General features: G+C 35.9%; 3 protein-coding genes, 1 long non-coding RNA gene and 1 pseudogene across 5 annotated transcripts; 2 read left to right on the plus strand and 3 right to left on the minus strand.

Moving 5' to 3' along the window:
- Positions 1–1,132: 1,132 nt before the first annotated feature.
- Positions 1,133–2,151, minus strand: LOC120167407. Its single transcript, XR_005520039.1, has 2 exons — positions 1,844–2,151; positions 1,133–1,476 (listed from the first exon to the last, which is right to left on the minus strand). It is a non-coding gene; the product is annotated as an uncharacterized LOC120167407 (long non-coding RNA).
- A 1,748-nt stretch (positions 2,152–3,899) lies between these two features.
- LOC120167317 lies at positions 3,900–4,709 on the plus strand (annotated as a pseudogene).
- Positions 4,710–17,820: 13,111 nt separating this feature from the next.
- On the minus strand, positions 17,821–20,039 carry LOC120167318 (rust resistance kinase Lr10-like). The gene is made up of 4 exons (XM_039176375.1): positions 19,367–20,039; positions 19,169–19,278; positions 19,036–19,065; positions 17,821–18,947 (listed from the first exon to the last, which is right to left on the minus strand). The coding sequence occupies exons 1-4, from the start codon at positions 20,035–20,037 to the stop codon at positions 17,836–17,838; spliced, it is 1,923 nt and encodes a 640-aa protein (XP_039032306.1). The 5' UTR covers positions 20,038–20,039; the 3' UTR covers positions 17,821–17,835.
- Positions 20,040–20,507: 468 nt separating this feature from the next.
- LOC120167376 (rust resistance kinase Lr10-like) lies at positions 20,508–22,602 on the plus strand. The gene is made up of 3 exons (XM_039176409.1): positions 20,508–21,271; positions 21,373–21,399; positions 21,485–22,602. The coding sequence occupies exons 1-3, from the start codon at positions 20,554–20,556 to the stop codon at positions 22,597–22,599; spliced, it is 1,860 nt and encodes a 619-aa protein (XP_039032340.1). The 5' UTR covers positions 20,508–20,553; the 3' UTR covers positions 22,600–22,602.
- A 1,276-nt stretch (positions 22,603–23,878) lies between these two features.
- LOC120167377 lies at positions 23,879–25,199 on the minus strand. 2 transcript variants are annotated; one of them, XM_039176411.1, is made up of 2 exons: positions 24,632–25,199; positions 23,879–24,601 (listed from the first exon to the last, which is right to left on the minus strand). In XM_039176411.1, exons 1-2 carry the CDS (start codon positions 25,120–25,122, stop codon positions 24,049–24,051), a joined length of 1,044 nt encoding a protein of 347 aa, XP_039032342.1. In that variant the 5' UTR covers positions 25,123–25,199; the 3' UTR covers positions 23,879–24,048. The 2 variants fall into 2 exon arrangements, with proteins under 2 accessions (XP_039032342.1, XP_039032341.1); XM_039176410.1 differs by having other exon boundaries at positions 23,879–25,199.
- Positions 25,200–26,934: the final 1,735 nt, after the last annotated feature.

Below are 26,934 nucleotides of genomic sequence, written 5' to 3' on the forward strand. Positions count from 1 at the left end.
ATAGCCACAGTGGGGTGGCTGCTGGTCTTGTAATAGGAACGGGAATCAGACGGGTGGCTCATGGTGGTTGCACCGCCGCACATGGCAGTTGTCTTGGACTGAGACAACTCTGCAACATTGGCAATCAAGACAAGGCAGAATAACGAGTAAAATACCATTGCTATTAGAAATATGTGAGCACCTGAAGTGAAACGTTCCATCGATATAGGTGGTTCAACTCTTCAGAGTAAAATACCAATATCAATGCTTTGTCTCGGTTAACAGGATGATTAACAACATAATTAAACTATAATTTTAAAGACATAATATAAATAACTCTAATTATTATAGTTAAAAGAAACATATTTAAGTATCAGCTTCCCGGAAGTAACTTTTTTCGTTTTCAATATCAAAATCATTAGCAAGTTCTTAAACCGGTGAGTAGTCTGTCAAAAAAGACTTTAAATTACAACTTTCCTAGTAGGTCAGTGGGTTGCCGTGAAGGGATCCATTGGCCGCCCAGTCGTAGTCGAGTGTCTCAGTTTTTCCAAGAAGCTTCAACGACGCTCCCAGAGCTAGTCGATAGCAAATGCTCAAGTCCAATAACTTCAAGATTGATGGACCAAGTCCACACCAATCACCAGGTGCTCATATACTGAATTACATGTTCCTAGCTTTCTTCTTCGATGGGACACTAAAATTGATTACACGTTTTGATGTAGAAGTAATCAACAATACAGTTAGCACTTGTCATTTGTTTCATTCCCCTCATCAATCAATGAATGGTGTTTTATTTCCAAATATGATAAAAGGTTTCTGAATATCCAAGACTAAGAGCATTGACCGACTTATATTAACCCTTTTTCCACTTTTTCTTTTTTAGTTTGTTGATTTTTCAAAGGTAGATGTTGCTTTCTTTCAGTTACAGCCATAGAATAAATGAGTTATTGACAGTGAAGATTAAATATTTCTTTTTTAGTTTGTTGATTTTTCAAAGACAGATGTTGCTTTCTTTCAGTTAAAGCCATAGAATAAATGAATAATTGACAATGAAGATTAAATATTATCCCATTGTTTATTTCCTCATTGGATTTCCACCGGAAGGTCATGATGTTAGTAGACACCCGTTTTTGTCCGGATCAAAAAATATATATTATTATTATTATTTTATTATTTTGTCTACAAATTTTCAGGCCTATTCAGACCCAATTACAAGCAGAAACCCAGCTACAACCTGGTTCATTCCCATAACTGATTCAGACTAGACCCGAACCGACCGAACACCACACTCAAACCCGTTAGTGTTTTCATCTCAAGCCCTAGCCACCTCCAGCTTTCCATCATTGGATCTGATGCCAATTAACGGTCCAAGATGTATTTCCAGATTAGGGTTAACCCTAATATATCAAGCCATCAGCTTAGCCACCGCTTGACACTTTTGCTCCCACCGACGTATGAGCCGCTGCCGAGCCATCGAGCCGCCGTCGATGATTCCCACTCAATCCATCATCCACAGTGACCCCAAATCAATCCAAGTCAGAGAAAAATAAAAAAATGAAGACAAGTACCAAAGATATCCCAAAAGAGATTTAAGTTCTGCCACTACCTCATCTCCTCGGGCAGCAACAAGAAATCATATCAAGCATGCAACATAAAAGAAAAAGGTAGAGGGAAGAGGAGACCATTCGGGGGGTTTTGTGAAAAAAATAAAAGAGAAAACAAAGGGGTTTAAAAAAACAACGAGAGAGATAATCAGAGAAAACTATTTTTGAAAGAAAAAAAAAAGAAAAAAAAACCAAACACAGAGATTGAGGGTTTCAAAGAAATAAAAATAAAGAGAAAGGGAAGAGAAGAGAAGTCTTACCAAATACCATGTTTGTCGGAGGCGAAAAGAGGTCACCGGATCTTCGTTTTCCCGAAAGGTGTAAACCTAGATTTTGGATTCTAGGAGAAGTTTTAGGGAAAAGTGAGTTAGGAATCGGGTTGGGGGTTAAGAAAGGAAGGTTTTGAGGGTTTGGGTTTACTCCGGCCGTCGTGCACTGCCACGGTTGCCACCGTGAGCTGCCGTGGTTGACGCTGACGAGGGGAGTTAAGAGAGTTTTATAACTCTCTCTCTCCTTTTTTTTGAAGCAATTGAGAAATGGGGAAGGAAGTGGGTAGACAAGCCCATTTTGGGGCATAAATAGTGTGATCAAAACGACGCAATTTTGACTCCCCATCTCCGTGTTTTTCAAAGTTTTAGGGTTAACTTCTGGGATGGTCCTTGTAGCTTTATAATCTCCCATGCATGTTTGTTAATGTAAAAGAGTAATTTCAGCTTTAATCTCTGTGGCTTTGTAAACTCACTCAGTGTGTTTTTATATTTGGGGTAAATCCCCGTTTAGGTCCATGTATCTTTGAATTCTTGTACATTGATCTTTGAATGAAATATTACTTTATTTTGTTTCGAGCCTTTAATTTTCAATATTTGTATTTAAGTCATCAGATTGTATATCGTGATATGTTAGTTTATTTTTTAATTTGTTCTTGTGATTTATGCTTGTTTCATTTTAGTCACTGATTTTATATGTTATGTATTTTTGTTAATATTTAAATATGGCCATGACATTTGTAAATATCTTATTTTAGTCACTTTTTGTATTTGGTTTAGTTACTGTTTGATCATTTATGTTTCTGTTTATTTCATTTCAGTCATGTATATTATCTATGGGTTATTTTTATTTTTGTCCCTTTATTTATTTTAAATTGATTATTGGGACTCTGATTTGTTTATATTTATTTATTAGGTCCTTCCAATTTTTGTTAATACCAGTTTAATCCTTTAAACTTCTGTTTTTTCTATACTAGACCTTTGAGTTTTTGTTTTTTCTATTTTGGTCCTTCAAGTTTATGTTTTCCGATTTTGGTCCCCAACATTATAGAATGTGGGTATGTTTTGTTGTTTGTAATCGGATATGTACTATTTTCTTGTTTATGATTGAACCCTTTATATATATGTATTTGTTTTACATATTTTGTATTTTTATGTAAATGAGAAATTTTATTATGAAGAAAATCTACGAAGACATCTCCCGACTGCAAGGGCAGGTGTCTTTTCGAGGATTTTTCGCATAAATGTGTATTTTATATTCGATATTTTTCTTTGTTCTACGTTTCATTATTTCGAGTAATTTTCACCGCTTTTGCACTTTTATTTTGTTTTATTTTATTTTATCTTTGCAAAAATTTACGAAATGACATTTTTGTGAGGATAATCTATGGGAAAGTCTCCTAACTGCAAAGGAAGTGCATTCCCGAAGATTGTTCACACAAAAGATCATTTGTTATCCGAAAGTTTACACTTTTTTAAATAAATTCGAATGAATAAAAGGATCGTAATTTAAATATATTTTTGAGTTTGTAATTCTCAATATTTAAACAATATATAATCGTTTGGGTACCAAAATTTGGGCGTTGTGGGGCTGCTCACCCTTCCCCACATGTAACTGACTCCGGAACTCTTAAAAACGAATCTTTGGTAATGTAGACCATTTTTTACGTTTAAGGTTTCCAACTTACCTAACTTAATGGTTGGTGGTGACTCCAAAATCAAAGCGTTTTTCAAATTAATTTCAAATCATTAATTTTTGAAAAATAAATAGTCATAACTGTTTTATAAAATAATATTTAATTATTTTTGTAAAAAATGGTTATGACAATGTCAAGACTCAAACATCTCTTGTTTAGCTTCTTGGTCCTCACTTTATCTTTATCCCCGGATGTTTCTGACGCTAGACCAGGCCGAAGCAACCAGTGCGGCCGTTCTATGTGTGGAAACGTTGAAATCAGATGGCCTTTTCGACTAAAAGGTCAACCTCGCAAGTGCGGTGACAAAAGTTTTGAACTTGAGTACAAGAGAAACCGCACTAGTTGTCCGATGAAATGGTGAGGAATTTATCGATGAAGTGGGTTCAATGGGAAGAATCCACCACGTGAACGTGACTCGTCTGGTCGGGTTTTGTGCCGATGGATACGATCAAGCTCTCGTTTACAAATACCTACCGAATGAGTCATTATAGAAGTTTATATTTGCAGCCAGGGGAAAGGATCGATCCCTTAGTTGGGAGAGGCTTCATGATATTGCTCTCGGTGTAGCCAAAGGTATCGAGTACCTCCATCAAGGTTGCGAGCAACGAATCCTCCATTTCGACATCAAACCTCACAATATCCTGTTGGATCATAACTTCACCCTGAAGATATCTGATTTTGGCCTTGCTAAATTGTGTTCCAAGGATCAAAGTGCCATCTCGATGATAACTGTGAGAGGAACCATGGGTTATATCGCACCCGAGGTATTATCTCTCAACTTCGGAAATGTCTCGTATAAGTCCGATGTTTATAGTTTCGGAATGCTATTGCTGGAGATGGTCGGAGGGATAAAGAACATCGATGATACAGTGGAGAATACGAGTCAAGTGTACTTCCCGGAATGGGCTTATAATTGTTTGGATAAAGGAGAGGAGTTGGGGATCAGGATTGAAGATGAAGAACAAACAGAGATAGCAAAGAAACTCACAATCGTTGGACTTTAGTGCATTCAATGGTACCCCGTCGATCGTCCTTCGATGGAAGACATGGTTAAGATGTTAGAAGGAGACTTGGATGTTCTTACGATGCCACCGAATCCTTTCGCATCGACAGATCCGTCGACGATGAGAGCCACCACACCTAGGAAGCCAGTTAATATATAGCTACATGCTATACCTGAAATAGAATAAGAACAATCTCAAATATATATATATATATATCATTAATAACATTTTCAAAACTACAAATATCAGTTCTATATGAGATGCTAGTTTTCCTTCTTTGGTGTTTTCACCACAGCATGATGATTTTCCTTGGAGATATCTGGTTTCACATTTTCCTCAAAGAATCCTTGCTTGTTAATGAAGTGATGGTCATCTTTTTCAATACCTTCCCATTATACAAAGGGCATAAAAACATTTCTGTTGCACAAATGCTTAAGTTGATGTGACCTTTTTAACAACCATGGTAAGAACCACGACTCAAAGAGAGACAGAAGACCGAACCATCTGGTAATTCTGATGAATTTGAGCCAGGTTTGTCACAAGGGAGTAATGAAGTCCTAGAGGAATGAATTATGTAGGACGTTTTAATCCAAAAATCACCCTGACATGAATTAATTATCGGTCAGGTATCGATTTAGAAAATTTTAATGATATAACATCCTTTCTGACAAGGCACGGATGATTCACATCTTTCCCTGATGTGACGTCAGTTCGGGTAAGGCGCGAATCATTATCCGCGCCTTTCTGGGATAGGTGTTAAATATGTAAAATTTTCTAAAACTGTACCTGACAAGTAATTAATTTCTTTAGGGTTATTTTTGTGTAAAAATGCCACAGAATATTAAGTAACTGTGTTTTGTTTGTTAGAAAAAATATAAAATTTAATTAGCCAATCATTTTCATTTTCTGTCTTTTAAAAAATTAAGTCCTATGACCATAAAAAAAATCACGTGCCTTTCACACTTATAATTTTCTTCAAATAATTATTTTTTTTCTTTCTTTTTAATATTTTTTTTAATTCTGGAAATAAGATAATAAAATACATTTTTTCTTCAATAATAATAATAATGAAAAATAGTGTCAATAAATTTTGTCTCGTCTCGTCTCTTGATTTTATCATTATTTAATCAATCTTTTTGTGTTGAATACGTTTTTAAATTTAATTGAACTTCAAAGTTATTCTTAGATATGTTGAGGTAATATATATATCGAGTATAAAATTTTTATAAATCTATATTTTAATATGTGTATGATACGTAGATTGAATGAATAATTAATGAATTCTTATAAACAACTGTTGTTTTAAGGGATACATTGTTTAAGGGGATGACACACATTTAAAGGTTCACTAGCATGAACTCATTAAATTTTTATTAATGTGTGATGTTAGTAAAAGAATATAAATTAATGACTCAATTATGAAAATAAAACATATTAGACACTTGAATTATTTTCATTTCAACATTGATTTTTTTTTAAAAATTATTTTTTAATATTATATTTTTAATTCATTTTATTTTGATAATTCCCAGCAGAGTCACCAAGCTGTCATAACATTTATGCAGGGGAATCCGTTAGACTTAAAAAATTTAATTTTGGAGAATGTGATGAAATATGATTTGGAAAAACTGTTTAATTTTGGAGTCGCCGCCAACCATTAAGTTAGGTATGTTGGAAACCTTAAATGATAAAAAAATGGTATGCGTTTTACCAAAGATTCATTTTTAAAAATTCGAAAGTCGGTTACGTGTGGGGAATGGTTAGCACCCCCACAACACCTAAATTTTGGTACCTAAACGATTATATATTGTTTAAATATTGAGAATTACAAACCTGAAAATATATTTATATTATGATCATATTATTCATTCAAATTTATTTAAAAAGTGTCAATTTTTGTATTACGAATGTATTTTTGTGTGAACAATCTTCGGGAAAGCACTTCCTTTACAGTTAGGAGACTTTCCCATAGATTCCCCTCATAAAAGAAATCATTTCGCAATTTTCGTAAAGATAAAAAAAAGTAAAATGAGTTGAAAATAATCAAAATAAATAACTGTGGAACAAAGATAATTATTTAATACAAAACAAACGTTTATGCGAAAAGTCCTCGAAAAGACACCATCCCTTATAGTCGGGAGATGTCTTCGTAGATTTTCCGCACAATGAAATTTTTCATTTTTATATTAAAACAATAATGATTGGAAACATGCGAAATAAAAATATTTACAATAAATCCAATCTTGTTTTGTAGCGTTTGCTCCCATCGTGCTCTTCTTTGATCCTGTAAATCCACTTGTTATAGAGCGCTTTCTTGTCTGGTGGTAATTCAGCTAATTCCCATGTCTGATTTGACATAAGCGAGTCCATCTCATCTTTCATGGAAGACTTCCACTTGACTGAATCCTCCACCTGTATTTCTTCATCATAGCACTTTGGTTCACCATTGTCAGTCAGCAACAAGTAGTGCAAAGAAAGCGAATAACGATGGGTTGGTTTAGGAATTCTGGAGGAGCGTCTTAGTTCTGGTGTGTCTGGTTCTTCTTGAACTGTTTTAGGACTTATCTGAACATCATTTCCAGAAATCTCCTTGAACTTAGCAAATTCCTTTGTTTTAGCTTCGGTATTTGAGCTACTTGATTCTATGGTTGACCTGTCTTTGTACATCACATTCTCATTGAAAATGACATCTCTGCTTATGATGATCTTCCGATTTTCGTAGTCCCAAAACCGGTAACCAAACTCATCACCGCCATAACCAACAAAGGCACATTTATTGGATTTAGCATCAAGTTTACTTCTTTCAGCAGAGTCTATGTGTACATAAGAAATACAACCAAACACTCGTAAGTGTGAAATGTTTATTTCTTTCTTGCTCCAAACTTCCTCTGGTATTCTGCCATCCAAAGGAATTGAGGGCCTATGGTTGATCAGGTAAGTTGCAGTGTTGATAGCTTCAGCCCATAGCATTTTGGGCAAGTCGACATGTATCCTCATACTTCTGGCACGTAAAGTTCTGTTCATGCACTCTGCTACGCCATTCTACTGCGGTGTCATGGGAACTGTTGTCTCCATTTTGATCCCATTGTTTGCGCAGAAATCTCTGAATCTACTGTTTCTGTACTCTCCTCTATTGTCAGACCTCAACCGCTTGACTTTCAAACCAGTCTCATTTTCCACCACGGCCTTCCATTTTCTGAAGGTATCAAATACTTCTGATTTCTTCTTCAGAAAATAAACCCACACTTTCCTTGTTGAATCATCGATGAAGGTGACATAATATAGTGAGCCTGCAAGAGATGGAACTGGAGATGGTCCCCATACATCAGTATGAACCAACTCTAACTTTTCTACCTTGGGTGTCTTGCAAATCTTTGCAAAACTGACTTTCTTTTGTTTGCTAAAGATGCAATCCTTGCATAGTCCGACATCTACATTCTTTAGATCTGACAGCTTCTCTTTTGACAAGAGTGTCTTCATCCCTTTCTCGCTCATATGACCAAGCCTTTGGTGCCATAGGTTTGATTTTTCATCAGCATCTATTGCAGCAATGATATTCTCTAAGTTTGAGGTTACATAGAGAGTACCAGTATTCTTACCACGAGTAATGACGAGTGCTCCTTTGGTAATCTTTCATTCACAGCCTGAAAAGGTTGTACTGTATCCTTCTCCGTCAAACTGTCCAACAAAAATCAGATTTCTTTTGAGGCAAAAAATATGTCTCACTCCTTTCAGCGTCCAGGTGGTCTGGTTTGGCAACTTTAATCGGATGTCTCCTTTTCCGACGATCTTCAAGGTTTCATCATCAGCTAGATGAACCCTCCCAAAATCACCACTGATATAGTTCTCCATGATTTCTTGGCATGGGGTGGAGTGGAAAGATGCCTCTGAATCTAAGATCGATGATTCAATCGGACTGTTGACGCTTAGAATCATGGCATCACATGTATCCTCTGTCATGTTAGCAGATTCCTGTGCGCTGGTATCTTTCTTCATTACTCGACAATCTCTTTTAAAGTGACCCTTCTTGCCATAATTATAACAGGTAAAATCTTTCTTTCCCATTCTTGATTTTCCCTTTCTGGATTTGGATCTACCACGATTTGAATTTCTTTCTGAAATTCTCCCTTTAAACTCCGTGTGCAAGGCTGAGGAGGTTGATGCTTCGCCCGATTTTCTCCGTCAAATTTCTTCGCTCAATACTAGATCCTGAACATCGTCGAATTTCAATTTACTGTTTCCCGATGAGCTGCTAACTATTGTAACAGTAACATTCCAACTGTCTGGTAGAGATGATAAGAGAAGTAAAGCTCGAACTTCATCATCAAATTCAATTTCCACAAAACTCAACTGAGTTGTGATTGTGTTGAGTTCATTTAGGTGTTAAGCCATTGATGCCCCTTCCGCCATCCACAAATTAAATAATCGCCTCATTAAATGAACTTTGTTTGAGGCCGATGGCTTCTCATCATACAAACTGGAGAGAGTCACCATAAGACCGTCGTGGTCTTTTCCTTTGCTATGTTGAAAGCAACATTGCGGGATAACGTCAGTCGGATAACTCCGAGGGCTTGTCTGTCGAGAAGAGCCCAGTCTTCATTCTTCATGCCCTCTGGTTGCTTTCCTGAGAGAGGTTGATATAGATTTTTCTGGTACAGAAAATCCTCAATATACATCTTCCAAAAGCCAAAGTTCGCACCATCAAACTTTTCAAATTTCACCTTCCCTTCGTCTGCAGCCATCGCTCCCACTCGAATCTGGCTTCGTTTGGATCATTTCTGACAATTCTTGTGAACCACCGTGTATTAGAACACCTCCGTCGACAAATTCGTATTGCCGACAAAAATTTTACTATTCACGAAATTCACTATTCACGTGAATAGTAATGAATAGTAACCTCACAAAAAATTTGACAAACTTCACAACCAAAAGTTTTGATATCAGTTGTTGGGAAATAAACAGAATACAAGTAATTTCCCTATAACCAGATTAGTGAGAATGCGAAATAAAAACGGAAAAATAATACCCGAAATTGATAACGGAGTTCAACCAATTATGTCTACCTCTCCGGACTGATGCAGATCTTTTACTAAGAGAGAAAAATTTACAGGTGTTTACAAAACACTCACTACTCACAAGAAAACTCTCTAGTATTGGGAGAGAAACGATTTGGGATGATTTTGAATCTAAATGGGCTAGGGTATTTATAGTTGAAGCTTAAGGACTAATCTTGTAAATATCCTAAAGTATACAGGGACTAAAATTTAATTAACCCTATTATATTTTTAATAAAAAATTGGGGCACCGAATTTGGTGCCCCTTTTGTTGAAAAACCACTCCACTTTGCATTTGTTTTTCAACAATTAATCGCCCCATGTTGAAATCAATTTAGTCGCCCCATGTTTTTGACTTTACATCCAGGTCAATGGTACATAGAATAAGTGACCCGATGATGGGCAAAATTGCAAGGGAAAATATATCAAATAGTATATCGAATTAATTGATTAATAGATTGGATACCAATGGTTATACTAAAACAAAAGGGAAAAATACCTATTCAAAGTGATCATGAAATCCTCAAAATAAACTTAACCTCATAAAAGATTAAATGTTTCAAATGAGGTGAATATTGAAGAATGGAAGAAAGAAAACGCCTATCTTCAAATGATTCAAATTGCATAACTCAGGTAAATTATCAAGCTCTTCCTTAACAATATGCAACACCCCCATAGATTAAATTAGTAATGATATTTGTATCATGTACGACCAGTAGAGGTAAGTATTCGATTGAGTCGAGTAGAGTTAGTCAAGTTGATGAGTCATATCTTATAACTTAAACTTTATTTGAAATTTCTTCGAGTCTAGTATTTGTTTAAAGAGAAAATAACTTCAGTGACCGAAAATGCCTTATAATATACGATTTTAACCAACTTTTTTTGGATTTGCGAAAATGACCAACAAATTCGCAACGTGAACTCCAATTTCGCAACACAATAACCAAATTCGCAACGCGAATTTCCCAAATTCGCAACTCAGTTTCTACAATCGCAACGTGAATTTCTTTCTCGCAACACGATTTTCCAAATTCGCAACACGATTTTCCAAATTCTCAACGCGATTTCAAAATTCGCAACGCGAAATTTCAAATTCACAACTCTATTTCTGAATTCGCAACGCGAATTTCTTTTTTGCAACACAAGTTTCCTTTTCGCAACAAGATTTTCTAAATCGCAACACGAATTTTGTTTTCGCAACTCAATTTTTGAATTCGCAACATGAATTTTAATTTCGCAACAGCTTTTATTTTCGAAACACAAATGTTTTGGGTATATAAACTACGCAGCAGCAGTAACTCATAACCTAAATCCTTAAATCACAACTCATTTCATCTCCATCTATCACTCTATTCGGCGACATCCTTTCCTATATCCAACGACATCCTTCCCCATCTCTATTTTTTTTTTACATAATTTTATTTTTATATAATTTTTCAATGATTTCTCTCCCAAATTATCAACTATCAACTTAATAAAGGTATGTTTTTCTCTAAGTTAGTGATGATATCTAGTTTATAGCTCGTTTGTTTAGTAAATTAATTTACAATTTGTAGAATGAAATCATCTAATGTTGATCATGTTTGGATAGATTTGTGTTTTGGAGGGTCATGGGAGAATGTTCATGGTGTTTTACAATATATGCCTTTACCCATGAATCTTCAACTAAAATTGTTATTAAAAAAGTTAACTTATGAAACTCTAATGTTACGTGTTGCAAAGAAATTGAATTTAGAGCCTCTAAGTGGATTTAGGCTATCTTATCAGAGAAAATGTAAAGTTTATTTGTTAACCGACAATGAAGATGTTGAACGATTCATTGCTTACATTAGTGTTTCGCAAGATGATGTTACCATGTATGTTGTTGAACCTAGAAGTAGTGAAGTTGGGTCAGTAGCGGGTAGTAATCAACTAAGTTCTTCAACCCCAGTTTATGGTGCTCATAATGTACAACGTTGTTATCAACCTCAAAATTTAATGGTTCCACCACAATTTCATAACCAAGAAAATTTTGTTTCACCACATTTCCAATATCGAACACAATCTCAAAACCCACAACCTTTCCCTAATCCAAATCTCAATCAACTTTCATCACCAAATTCCGGTTTTCGTATTAACCAGTTAGACGATGATGAGCCAACAGAAAAAATTGTGAGTACTAGTCAGTATTCGAAATTTGATCTTAGTCAATACCCGGACTTTGATCTTGGTCAATACTTGGATTTTGATGATGTTTCAGAAGAAGAAACAGATACTGCGTTTAATGATTTTGATATTGGTCAATACCAGAATTTTGATGATGAAACAGCCGCTGCCGAGGAAGATGTTGTTAATGATAATGAGGAGGAGGAAGAAGAAGAAGTCCCCAAAGAAAATAAAAAGAAGAAAATATCACGGGAGTATAATTGGAATATGCCAGAATTACTTCAGATACCGGAAGAAGAGTTGGTAAAGATAGCAATTGATTGTTACACAAAAGTTATTCGTATCAAGAAAGATGATTGTTTTGATACAAAGGAAGACTTGAAGATAGCTTTGTATACGAAATGTGTGGAAGATGGCTATCAACTAAAAGTTAACAAATCAAGCAAAGATCGTTTCGAAACAAAGTGTATGATTGACAAAAACTGTACGTGGCGTATGATTGCAAAAAGGATAAAAGATTGCAAAAATTTTCAAGTTAGGACTTTTATTGATAAACATACATGTTCAAGAACCCAAGTTTTTCCTCACCATAGACAGGCAAACAAAAAGGTATTGAGTGGTTTTCTGGCTGAGTTAATGTTTTTAAATGGCAGGGTATATCGGGGACATGAAATTATGACTGACATGAATGCTCGGTTCAAGATTAGTATCTCATATTCTCAAGCTTGGAAAGCCAAATGTTATGCCTTGGAATTGTTGAGGGGGTCGCCAGAAGCATCGTTTGCCCAACTTCCGGCTTATTATCACAATTTAAATCTGAAAAATCCTGGGTCGGTAACTCATATCAAAACAGATAGAGATGGATGCTTTGAGTTGCTGTTTATCGCCATTGGTGCTGCGGTTAGTAAATCAATATAATTTTGTTGACTCATTTTTGTTAGTTACATGCATTTCACATTTAAATGATTATATTTCTTGTGTATATTATTTTGTAGATTCGTTCTTTTATTACTTGCATGAGCCCAGTTATTATAGTTGACGGAGCACATTTGAAAGGTCGATACCTTGGAGTAAACTTATTAGCAGTAGCCATGGATGCTAACAATGGGATACTGCCAATAGCTTACGGGGTTGGCAAATTTGAAACCTCTGATTCATGGACATGGTTTATGGGGCATCTTAGGGATTACATAGGTCCTATTAGCAATCTGACAATCATATCCGATAGGCCAAACTCAATTGACAACGCTGTTAGAAGGTGTTTCCCAGATGTTTTTCATGGACTTTGTGGTGTTCATTTGTACAGAAATCTAAAATCAAGGTCTGCTAGTATAAAAAATAACAAATGGACATACTGGAAGGCTATAAAAGCTTATCGGGAAGTGGATTTTAATAAGCATATAAATTGTTTAAGACGTGTTTTACCTCAATGTGCTCAAACACTAGAAGATGTCAGGATTGAAAGATGGTAAAGAGTACATCAACTTGGAGCAAGATATGGTTTCATGACGTCTAATAGTGCAGAATCAATCAACGCTCTAAGTCATCATTCCCGAAAATTACCCATTACTATGTTAATGGAGTTTTTTCGAGCCTCTATTCAACAGTGGTACTACAAGAAAAGAAACCATGCAGGTATTATTTCTTTAAATTCGTAACTTATCATATTTAATATATTTTACTAAGTATTATTTATTTAAATTTACAGGAACATTGGAACGTCGTGTTACACCATGGACTGAAAAAAATATAACGAAACGTGTTATGAAGTCAACGTCATGGAGAGTTGAACCAAGTTCAAACACTTTGTTTGAAGTATTGGATAATAACTTAAATGCGCTTGTCGATCTAAATGCAAAGACGTGTAGTTGTATGAAATGGCAAACATCTGGTTATCTGTGTGGTCATGTTATAAAAGTTGCTCTTCATCTAAACTAAGATGATTCAAGCGCATACGCTATGGATTGCTACACTATAGAAGTATATCGACAGACTTATGCCGAGATTGTCTACCCTATTCCACATCCTTCTGAGTGGGACATACCAGATGACTTACAAACAGTTTTGCCACCAGTCATTGACAGCAGGCTACATGGCCGACCAAAAAATCACGATCGTATACCGTCTAAGGGTGAAGAGAAGAGGATATCGACATGTAGTCGATGCAAGGAAAGTGGTCATACAAGGTTGACCTGTGGATCACCAATGCCATCACAATCATCTTTTCCTCTACTAAAATATGGATCCTCATCAAAATCCAAAGCTCATATGGTGCCAAGAAAAAGGAAATCAAAATCGCAATCAAAATCAAAATCCCAATCACAACCGGCTTCACCTTTTGGGACTTATTAACTTAGGTGATTTTTAAATGCAAACGTTGTATTATGTGTATTTTATGTGTGAATGCATACATTTTCAGTTAGACATGCATTAGTAACTTGAGTTTGAACATTGCTATGATCTGTTCAGTTGTTATCACTTATCAGATTGTTGTCTGTTATCTTTTTGAAGGTGTTTTCCTTGAATTCGCAACGCAAAAGTCAAATTCACGTTGCGATTTTCAAATTCGCAATGCGAAAGTGTACCTTCAACATAATGCAGATTGAAATTAAACAACAAATCAATTAAACAAAAAAGTCAAACGTCTACTAGTAATAACTTGTTTATATATGGTAGTATTTGTGTTAACTTACATCATTCATCATCGTATATGGTAGTAAATATTCCCAATCCAATAGCCGAATCCTCTTCCAGGTAATAGCCCTAGGAATATCATTTGAATTTTTTATGGCATATGTTCGCATGCTGGGAAATGCCTCAAATATCCAAATCTACAAACAATATAATACACAAACATTAATTTTAGTAATTGTTAAATAATTAATTATAATTTTAGAAACATTATATAGAAATTCTTACCTTAAAGGTCCAAATAAAGCCTACCAAAGTGTATTTGGAACCATGGTCACGCAAACTACGACGGTCCTCAAAGGCAGGCGATAACTTTTTCCAGGTAGCTTTCCATAGATATGAACCCCACGGAAACACATTCCATGCATCTAGGTCCTCTACCAATAATATTAAATCCTCAAAAATAGGTTGTCTGCCCTCTTTGCCTATAAAGCCGGCATTCAAAAGTAATAAAAGGCATACTCGGACAACATCAAGGTCATCCATCCGAGTAAAACCATCTTTAAGAAGTAATCTTTTCAAATCGTCGACGTGTAAACTGGGCTTCGCCTTTGCTAGCTCAAGAAAATCCCGAAATAACCATGATGGGCGGGTGATATGACTAGTGTACCGACCTACTTCATCGTGTCATCCGAAATGTAGACCAGTGATTAGGCAAAACTCCTCCCGCCCAAAACAAGTATACGCCGGTGGAAAATGAAACCATATCTCTTCATCACCACGTTGTATCCTCTCGGGTAGATCGTTAGTCATGGTCTGAAGAAACAAATGGGTCAACATAGCATCTCCATCTGGATGTTGTACTTTCAGCCATGGCCCGAAACAAGTTTTCTCAAATAAATTTCTTTGTATAGGTATAAGTGTCGACACAATTGTAGTGACTAGGCTTAATTTATTCCTTAAAGTCAATGAAGCCGAAAAAATTCCTAACAAAAACAATAAACATACCAAGTTAGATATACCAAAAACTACAAATTATACACTATAAACAAACATGATATTAAATAGGGAAAATATAGCCAAATATGTTTCAAACTAGCACGGTATTCACCCAAGTCATTATTCTATCATAGTTCACAAAATGCATCAGATAACATTCCAGAAGTAAGCACTTATATAAACATTTAAAAGGACAACATATAGGTTTAGTGCAGGTTCAAGGACAACATAAAGAGTAGTAGTTTATTCTTGAAACTTAAATTCGCAACACTGTGAAGTTAGTATTTGTCTTTGTTTTTTGGTTGAAGTAATGTAATTCATTCAAGTTTCAATTTGCAGAAGAAGAGTAGTTTTTTAAACTTAAATTCGCAACACGACAATGGAATCGCGTTGCGAATTTCATTTTCGTGTTGCGAATTTAAGTTTCAAAAACTATTCTTCTGCAAATTGAAACTTGAATGAATTGCATTACTTCAACCAAAATACTAACTTCACAGGGTTAAAGACTAAACAGTTTAGCAGTATTGGCAGCAACCGAATGTATTTAATAAGCAATCTAAGTGAAATGGTTAATCTATATATTGAAATTACCAGTAAATTTATCATCAATTTAAATATGAAAAATCTAATAATAATACAAAAAAATCAAAATAAAAATAATTAAAAAAACTAACCATCGGTGGTTGATTTTCTATTTGTGGCCGTGAATGGTTGTGAGAGGGTGGCTCTGAGAGATGGAGATAGAGGGGGGACGCCGGATATGGAGACGGATGTCGCCGGAGATGGGGACGGATGTCGCCGTAGAGATTGAGAGATGGAGATGGGACTGAGTTGTGATTTAGGATTTTAGGTTATGAGTTGCGATTATACTGTTTACATTTGTGTTGCGAAATTAATATTGTGTTTCGAATTTGAAAATAAAATTCGCATTGCGAAAATAAACACGCTTTGCGAATTTGACTTACATGTTGCGAATTTGATTTTTGTGTTGCGAATTACAAATTCGCGTTGCGATTTACATATTCGCGTTGCGAATTTGGAAAATCGCGTTGCGGAAAAGAAATTCGAGTTGCGAATTTCAAAATTGAGTTGCGAATATGGGAAATTCGCGTTGCAAATTTAGAAACTGTGTTGTGAAATGGGTGTTCGCATTGCGAATTTGTTGGTCATTTTCGCAAATCCAAAAAAAATTGGTTAAAATCGTATATTATAAGGCATCTTCGGTCACTGAAGTTATTTTCTCTTGTTTAAATTTAATTGTGAATATTTATAATATTATGGTACTAATTGATTTCAATTTAAACATATTATAACATATATCATGCATAGAGTTGAGGGACATGACTCTTACTTAAAAGTCAGTCCACAAATTCCTACAAATTTTAAATTATTTGAGTTCTATTTAAGACGAGTTTATGAAATTAGAAGTCGAATAGAGTTTTTTAGTGTCAAATCAAGTTGAAAAATTTAATTTTTTCCCCGAGTCGTCAGTATAGATATGTTCATCAATGGGAAAAGTTTAAGAACTTACAGATGTACGTAGAGTGGAAAATTCAAGTCTTTGAGCAATGGAGATGCTTTGGAAAAGCTCCATGAGTGATATGGGGCTGGAACAGCGCAAAGGTGAACGAATATGTGTAACAGCAGAAGTTAAAAAATGGTGAAGCACTCATGCTAAAACCCAGAAGAGAATGTTCCATAATATCGAGATATTCAAGCTTTGGTGCTTCAACAACATAAAAACTACAAGAGCCTTCATATTGTACTCGACGTTTCCATCTTAGAATATTCAATGAAGGTGAAATAACAAAAAACCTCCGGTTTCTGATACAATCGGATGCTGATGGTTCAATGAGGGTTTTCAGGTTTTATCACTGATGAAACGTGCATAACCCATGAATATGAAAGGTAGAAGCTTTTTACAGGCACTGTTCTGTAATGGCCGGTTAAAACCTTGTTGGTGAAGTCGATGAAGTCTTCTCCCATGGACTGATTCAAATACAAGGTGATATTCTGAGTCAAAGTCCATACCTTTTCCCATCGTTTTGATAAAAGACGGGTTCTGAAAACATCCCTTAGTTCCAAAAAGGACAGAATGTGAGCCAGAACACCGTCCGGTGAGCTGCTGATAATGTCTTCTTCTTCTTCTTCCTCTTCCATCATCATCTCCCTGCTTTTGGGTTTAGCTCTACGTTTCCTTTTTGGATACATGTTACTATGAAGCTAATGCCCTAATATTTTGTTAAATTTAAGATAAACTATACTTGTGACCACTTAATTATTATCTTTTTTACAATCAAGTCACTAGATAAACTTTACAAGTCATGGAAAAAAATAACATACCTTCGAAATTACATATTCCTAATCCAAAGTGATAAAGAGATTTTGAAAATTAACATACCTTATCAAAGATTACATATACATATACGTATACTTAATACAATAAAACATTACAGTTACAGGTCGACAGAACATTTCGACGTTGTTGCCTCATCCATGGCGTTATTCTCAGTATGATCTTCAGTCGACATTTGGAGAGAAAACAGAAAAGGTTTGGGAGGCAACTCAAGCTGCTCAACTCCATTTTCAAGCATTTCCAACACTTTGTTCATCGAAGGACGGTTAAGGGGTATCATTTGTATGCACCAGAATGCAGCCATGATCATTTTCCTCGCAATCTGTTCATCAACTTCAGTCACATCTCCTAACCCCATGCTCTCCCCTTGATCAAATCGATCATATATCCATGATGGAAAATAAATTTGACTCAGATGTTCAACCGATACATTCAGATTCTTTCTTCTTCCCACCATCTCCATTAATAACATCCCGAAACTATAAACATCAGCTTTGTATGAGATGCCCCCAATGTTTTTGTAGAACAACTCAGGAGCAATGTATCCTAATGTACCACGAGCTGCTGTGAGAGAGATGATACTGTCGTCCACTGAATATAGTTTTGCAAGCCCAAAATCAGATACTTTAGGGACAAAGTTTTCATCCAGAAGAATGTTGTGTGGTTTTATGTCGAAATGTAGAATCTGCATTTGGCATCCTTTGTGCAAGTAGTCGATCCCTCGAGCCACACCGAGTGCAATCTCCAGCAGGTTTGGCCAATTTAAACTGCAAGTTTCCTTTGAAAATATGATTTTGTCTAAAGATCCATTCACCATGAAATCATATACAAGAGCTTGTTTCGATCCCTCTACACAGAATCCAATGAGTTGCACTACGTTCATGTGATGAATCCTTCCGATTGTCGCAACTTCACTGATGAAATCTTCTCCATTTGCTTTGGATTTGCCTAGCATTTTTACTGCAACAAACCGACCACTACGAAGCTTTCCTTTGAACACAGAACCGAACCCTCCTTGGCCTAATTTTACTTTGAAACCTTCTGTCATTCTTTTTATTTCATGGTAAGAATATCGAATAGGCATGAAATTATTTTGACTTTGAAGAAAGTTTTCAATGGTGTCATCCATTGATAAATGTCTTCTCCTACACTTGTGTGTAACAAGTGCAATCAAACAAAATATTCCCAGCAAAGTTCTTGCTAATAGTATGCCTGTTTCCCCATGAAAATCACATACACAAATTTTTATCGTTGAACCATATATATATGCTTAGTAAAATGTTGGGAAAGTGAGAATTACCTGATATTGCAAGACAAATAAGGTAGCCTCCTGTAAAAACACAAATTGAACAATAATTGCATACTTGAATACAGAGCGTAAAGCAAAGGTAAACCCATTAAAACAAAATACATTATCAAATCTAAAAACTAACCTTTTCCATAGGAAACATATTGGCTGAAGTTTCCCGGAAGAATAAAGGCCAGATCGTTTTGTATATATGCAATAATTAGAGTTACCAGATTTATCGCCAACTTTAGCAATCTAGAACACCCCAAAAAACCAACGAATCCATTAACAAGACCGTGAAAATATATGAAAGAATCTAAAGAACGAATCCTAGAAAACTCACACTTTGAGAATCGGGTTTGAAGGCCAAAAGTCGAGTTTATACCATGACACCTCGACGCCTTTCAACAGGTTTCTGTAAATATCAAAAGTGGATAAGCCACTGATATTAGAAAGCATGAACGGGAACTGGGCTACAAATCTGCACGACTGGTGGAAATCGGATATGTTTGAATAGGCGCCCGAAAAGTAGAAGTAGGTCCATGGCGAGGAAGAGCTATTGGCTCGGCAACGAGAAGCATCAACATAAACTGAAGAGTTCATCTTTGTCGTGCAATTCACGAGATACATGATGTGACTTGGATACCAACTTATCATGTCTACAAGATAATTGTTCGTTACGAAGGAACTGTGAGGAATCGAGCAGTTAACGTCGACCAGACTCGCATCCACGAGTCGAAGCGTTTTGTTAACATAAGAGATGTCTAGGACATAAAATTTCCCATATTTCATGGGCAGACTGATTCGGTTTCTCATGCACTCAAGTTCAATACTTTTGTGACCGCACTTGTGAGGTTGACCTTTTAGTCGAAAAGGCCTCCTGATTTCAACGTTTCCACACATAGAAGGGCCGCACTGGTTGCTTCGGCCTGGTCTAGCGTCAGAAACATCCGGGGATAAAGATAAAGTGAGTACCAAGAAGCTAAACAAGAGATGTTTAAATCTTAACATCATGAAGTTCCGGTGGAGCTCCGTTGGGGAAATAAACAATGGGATGTTATTTAATCTTCACCGTCAATTATTCATTTATTATATGGCTGTAACTGAAAGAAGGAAATATCTACATTTGAAAAATCAACAAACTAATAAAGAAAAAGTGGAAAAAAGGGTTAATATAAGTCGGTCAATGCTTGGAAAAGCTGACACACTCGACTGCGACTGGACGGCTAATGGATCCCTTCACGGCAACCCACTGGCCGGCTAGGAAAGTTGTAATTTAAAGTCTTTGTTGACTGTCTACTCACCGGTTTAAGAACTTGTTAATGATTTTGATGTTGAAAACGAAAAAGGTAACTTCCGGGAAGCTGATGAATCAAAGCATACATTTAAATATGTTTGTTTTAACTATAATAATTTTTTTTATAATATGTCTTTAAAATTATAGTTTAAATATGTTGTTAATCCTCCTCTTAACCGACACAAAGCATTGCTATTGGTATTTTACTCTGAAGAACTGAACCACCGATATCAATGGAACGTTTCACTTCAGGGGCTCACGAGTTTCTAATACCAATGGTATTTTACTCATTATTCTGCCTTGTCTTAACTGTCAATGTTGCAGGTGCTGTCTCGATACAAGACGACTGCCACGAGCGGCGGTGCAACAACCACGAGCCACCCGTCCGGTTCCCATTCCGATTACAAGACCAGCAGCCACCCCACTGTGGCTATCCTCATCCCGGGTTTCAACTTTCGTGCTCCGAAAACAAACAGACCCTGCTGAAGCTTCCTCGTTCGATGAAGCTGTTGGTGAAGCGCATCGATTATGATGCTCGGTGGATCAACTTGTACGATCCCAGTCGTTGCCTCTGGCGACAGCTTTTGGATCTCAATTTATCTACTTTTCCATTCGTGGACGAAATCGAACCGGCTGCATCCTACACCTTGCTAAACTGTTCAAGCCAAGATGAAGCTTTGTATAAAGGAAATAGAGTCGATTGCTTAAGCACCTCTGCCTCTCAAATTATAGCTTTTCGTTCTGATGGCTATGCATATTTGGATAACTTGTTAAATTGCAGCATGATTGGCAACATCTCGGCACCGATTTCTCCATACTTTTTCCGTTTTCGATTAAAATGGAATAAACCAGATTGTGGTGATTGTGAAGCTCAAGGCAAGGGATGTAGACTGAAGACCAATAGCACAGAGGATCAAACCGAGTGTTTCTATATCCCCAAGCACCGTATAAGTATGTTTTCAGTTTACTTGAAAGAGAAGCTTAAATGTTATGGTGAGCCCTTTTGCTCAATTTCCCATGTATCAAGCTGAATGATTTTAAATGTTTCGCAGGTGTACGAGAAAGGCTGATGATTGCTGGTAAGTTGGATTTTCCTTTTGACTTCAGTTTGTTAAGACAGATGATAAAGCATGATCTAACACATGATTAACGTATGGTTTGCAGGTATTGTCTTAGGTTCTTTGATTCTTGCAATGATTTTCATTGCAGTCGGCTGGAGATATTACTCAGAAAAGAAGAAGAAAGAAGGTTTACTCAAGATTGAAATGTTTTTGGAAGATTACAGAGCGTTTAAACCCTCGAGATACTCCTTTGCTGATGTTAAAAGGATAACTAATCATTTCAAGGACAAACTTGGACAAGGAGGTTATGGAACTGTCTTCAAAGGCAGACTTTCCACTGATATTTTGGTTGCTGTCAAGGTACTCAATAACTTCAAGGGAAATGGTGAAGAATTCATCAATGAAGTGGGTTCAATGGGAAGAATCCACCACGTGAACGTGGCACGTCTGGTCGGGTTTTGTGCCGATGGATACGATCGAGCTCTCGTTTATGAATACCTACCGAACGAGTCATTAGAGAAGTTTATATTTGCAGCCAGGGGAAAGGATCGATCCCTTAGTTGGGAGAGGCTTCATGATATTGCTCTCGGTGTAGCCAAAGGTATCGAGTACCTCCATCAAGGTTGCGAGCAACGAATCCTCCATTTCGACATAAAACCTCACAATATCCTGTTGGATCATAACTTCACCCCCAAGATATCTGATTTTGGCCTTGCTAAATTGTGTTCCAAGGATCAAAGTTCCATCTCGATGACAACTGCGAGAGGAACCATGGGCTATATCGCACCCGAGGTACTGTCTCGCAACTTCGGAAATGTCTCGTATAAGTCCGATGTTTATAGTTTCGGAATGCTATTGCTGGAGATGGTCGGAGGGAGAAAGAACATCGATGATACAGTGGAGAATACGAGTCAGGTATACTTCCCGGAATGGGCTTATAATTGTTTGGATAAAGGAGAGGAGCTGGGGATCAGAATTGAAGATGAAGAACAAACAGAGACAGCAAAGAAACTCACAATCGTTGGACTTTGGTGCATTCAATGGTACCCCGTCGATCGTCCTTCGATGAAAGACGTGGTTCAGATGTTAGAAGGAGACTTGCATGTTCTTACGATGCCGCCGAATCCTTTCGCATCGACAGATCCGACGAAGATGGGAGCCACCATACCTAGGAAACCGGTTAATAGAGAGCTACCTACTATACCTGAAATAGAATAAGAACAATCTCAATATATATATATATATTTCATTAATAACATTTTCAAAACTACAAAAATCAGTTCTATATGAGATGCTAGTTTTCCTTCTTTGGTGTTTTCACCACAGCATGATGATTTTCCTTGGAGATATCTGGTTTCACATTTTCCTCAAAGAATCCTTGCATGTTAATTAAGTGATGGTCATCTTTTTCAATATCTTCCCATTATACAAAGGGTATAGAATCACTTCAGTTGCACAAACGCTCAAGTTGATGTGACCTTTTTTACAACCATGCTCAGAACCAGGACTCAAAGAGAGACAGAAGACCGAGCCATCCGGGAATTCTGATGAATTTGGGCCAGGTTTGTCAGAAGGGAGTAATGAAGTCCCAGAGGAATGAATTATGTGGGTCACAAATGGCTCCTCCTCCATTGCTACTCGGGGACTGTATGAAAAAGCCCGTCCCACTATTTGTCATAGTCGGTGCCCAAGGGCACTTTGGTTGATGTGATTGTGCCACCATTTGCCCCTAATAATTTTGATTCCGCATTCTCTCTGTTCAAACAAGAGCTCTGGGTTGTGGGCTCAGACTAAGCTTATCCATAAAACCAATTATATGAGGGACATAATGTTTTATCATTGGAAAAGGCAGAAGAATCTTGTTCATGTGCTTTCTTGGAGTTTTCAATTCCTTTTTCCCTAAAAGCAAATGGAGTTACATGAGGATCACAAGATACAGAGGAAAAACCCAGATAGATGATGCCAAAAAAGGATATTAATCCCTTTGTTTGGCATTGGAAACACTGTCAAAATCAAAGTCCAAGTCTCATATAATCTTAACTTCTTATATGTCCATGTCTCATGATACAACCTTTATGTCAACATCTACTAAGACTACATGCCCCCATTGCTCACAAGCATTTTTCTAACCATGTGTTTTGTTTTGGCCTAATCACAAACTTCATCCCTCTACTTTGTAGGCAATGTATTTTGAGGCAAAAATCAAGTAAAGTTAGGAGCAAGGTTGATGTCATTGCATATCTTTACAAAATCCCAACAAATCCTTATCTTTTTGACAAAAATATATATATATATATATATATATATATATATATATATATATATATATATATATTCATGTGCATGTGACTCACACGGATGAACCAAGAAGAAACAAACAAAAAGATCCAGAGTTTTTCATTAAGATTGAGGGGCCATCCTCATGTGCTGGTGCTGCTTTGGGCTCACCTTTTATTAACTCCATAACTCGACCACGTGTGTGATATTATTGCGATGACCTTTTAAAATCTTATAAATACATCAATAATGGCTAAGTATACTGTTCTCATTGATTTCTCAACACCGGCACAACATACCCATTTGGTTCAACAAGTTCATAACATTATAGAATCTAACTGTAAAAATAAACTTATGAATAGTCTTCTATACATATGGTACCTCTAATATTTACCTTGAGGAAACAGGGTTCAAAGCTCTACAGAAGCCATTCATGGCGCCATAGCCTTTTGAACTGAACCCCAAGCACCCAAGTAGGCCTTGCCTGTAAGGCAAAAAGGTCTTCTTCCTCATTTCTTCGGCTTGTGCTCTATTTGCAGTGTAATGCAGCTCATGTGGAGATGGTGGAACCACCCTCCTTTTCATTACCCCATTGACAGGCTTATTGTTGATCTTATTGCTTCTTTGATTCTCTGCTGGTTTCTTTTCTTTTGTTGCTTGAGAGAATGAAATGGTTGACCAGAACTTGTTGTTGCTTCTTCCAGTTCCTTCACTCTTGCTCCTCAAGAAATCTTTGAGAAAAATCCATCTCTTTGAGCTTCTTCCTGCTGAAGAAGACCTTGAAGAAGCAGCACTTGTTTCGTTGATGTCGGCTTTCTTGTACTCCAAGCTTTGAGTTTGGTCATCAATGGTGAGACCAAAAGTGGCATTATTGTTTCTCAAAGGGGACATGGATCTTGTCCTTCTCCTTAAACTTAACGACTTAACCCTCAACCTCAGATCTCTACCTCTTTCTTTATTATCATCATCTTCTTCTTCTTCTTCTTCTTCATGTTGAATATCCATCAAAGGAGCCAAGGCTTGTGGCCTTTCCAAATGAGTGGACAGCTTCATAGGTCTGATCTTCCCATTCAAGAAAAGCTCATCAGCCGAGCTCATGGATCCTGTTTGACCCGACCGTGATGAAGAAGACCCGTATCTCGCAGAGAACTCGAACTCAAAACCGAGTGCCACTGAGTTGTTGTTATCAGGAGAAGATGGTTGAGTTGATGATACCTTTGAAGCAACCGAGGTGATGGAGAAATGCATAGGACTGGATGGTGCACTGTAATAGAACCCACCACAACCATAGCCATTGATGGAGCCGGGACCCGGACCAGGCGCCCGACCAGGGCTTGAAGGAGCACTTACATAGGGTGTGGAGCAAGTGCTGTCATCATAGTATTCATGGGAATCTAAAGTTTGACCATTTGGGGTACTTTCTAAGGTTGAGTTTGATTTGTTGTTGGGGTTTTGAAACTCCATTTTCTTCTTATTTTGTGTGACAAAAGCTCAAGGAGGAAGGTTGTGGAGAAAAGAGATGGCAAAGCTTTTGAGTTTGGGATTTGTTCATCGATGTGGTTTTTGTGAGATGGGGAGTGATTTATGATTTGTCAAATACCCAAAAAATGTCAGATGGGGGGCTTTTATTTTTTTATAGGGTAAACTACATATTAAATACCTCAACTATCACTTTTGTTCCATTTTGGTCACCCAAAAATATATTAAATACTAGGGCAAAATACACATTATTACCTAAACTATTACTTTTTTTATTTTGGTACACAAACTTTTTTTTTTCAAAACCATACCTAACATTTAATTTAAATTTAGTATTGTGTGTTAAAAAATTAATAGAACTACAGATGTGTCATATTTTATTTTTTTCAATGATAATGTGGCAGTCAACATCATTGTTAAGTTTTTAACGACTGAGTACCAAATTGAAACCTAAACTAAACTTTATGTATGGTATGAGAAAAAAATAAAGTTTAAATATTAAAACATACTAAAAATGATAATTTAAATACTAAACATGTAGTTTACCCTAAATAAGATTAGTCATAGGAATATTTCTCTCCATTGGATTGTAGACCTCTATCAAGGAAGTAGATTTGAAATGAAGTAAATCCCTATTCCATACACAAAAACAAATTTTAAATTCAATTTCACCCAAAACTCAAAAGTCAATGCCAACTAAATTGATTAAGAAATAGCCTGCTTGTAAGGGTGAATAATGGGAGCTAAATGTCTCCCAATTTGTAGCATAAAAAACTCTATGCAAATAAAAAAATTAAAAATAAAAAGAGTTAATTATATCATAGGCTTTCAAATTATCATTTTTATTATAAATTAATATCTAGACTTTTAAAAGTTTCAATTTTATTCATAAATTATGACTCTCATTTTAAAATGCTTCTCAAACTTTTGAACATTTTAATTTTATCTCCAAGCTAGGACTCTTATTCTAAATCGGTCCCTTAAAATTTTGAATGTTCTAAATTCATCTCAAGTTATCGGTATATGCTATTCATGTTCGTTGTTAATAAAACAATTTAAAAACATGAACTATTATATAAACACTGACGTGTACTCTTTAATAATATCATGTGACATAAATGATAATTAATGTTTGATTTAAATAAAATAATATTTTAACTTTGGAATATAAACAAATTATAAATAATTTGAGAGAAGAAAAATAAAAAAATAAATAACTTTTTAATTTCATTTTAAATAAAAATTTTAAGGTACGTTATACATCATTAATTATCGTTTGTGCCACATCATATTATTACTTAATACGCATCGATGTTTACATGATAGTTAACGAATTTTTAACAGTTTTATTAACAAGTGATGTAATTAGCATATGCCGATAGTTTAAAATGAAATTGGAACATTCAAAACTTCGATGATTAATTTAGAATAAGGGTCATTATTTAAAGATAAAATTAAAATGTTTAAAAATTTAAAATTCGATTTAAAATAAGAATAATAATTTAAGAATGAAATTAGTATATTTATAATTTTAAATTAAAATAATCATTTTTATTGAAATTAATTATTAAAAAATAATTACAAATTCTAAACATAAACAATGAAAATATATAATACAAGACATGTTGAATTGAAGGCATGGGAGACAGCTGTGTCCTACAAGGCTGAGGGTCCTGCACTGGCACCTACATCACCCTGTCTCATGATCAATAATTAATCATTTTTGTACTAAATTAATATGATAAGAGATGAATAAATTAAGGGTAAGAGAACTTTTTAGACCCTAATCAATGTTAA

Source organism: Hibiscus syriacus, unplaced genomic scaffold (assembly GCF_006381635.1).
Source record: "Hibiscus syriacus cultivar Baekdansim isolate YM2019G1 unplaced genomic scaffold, ASM638163v2 tig00111671_pilon, whole genome shotgun sequence".
Classification (NCBI taxonomy): Eukaryota; Viridiplantae; Streptophyta; class Magnoliopsida; order Malvales; family Malvaceae; genus Hibiscus; species Hibiscus syriacus.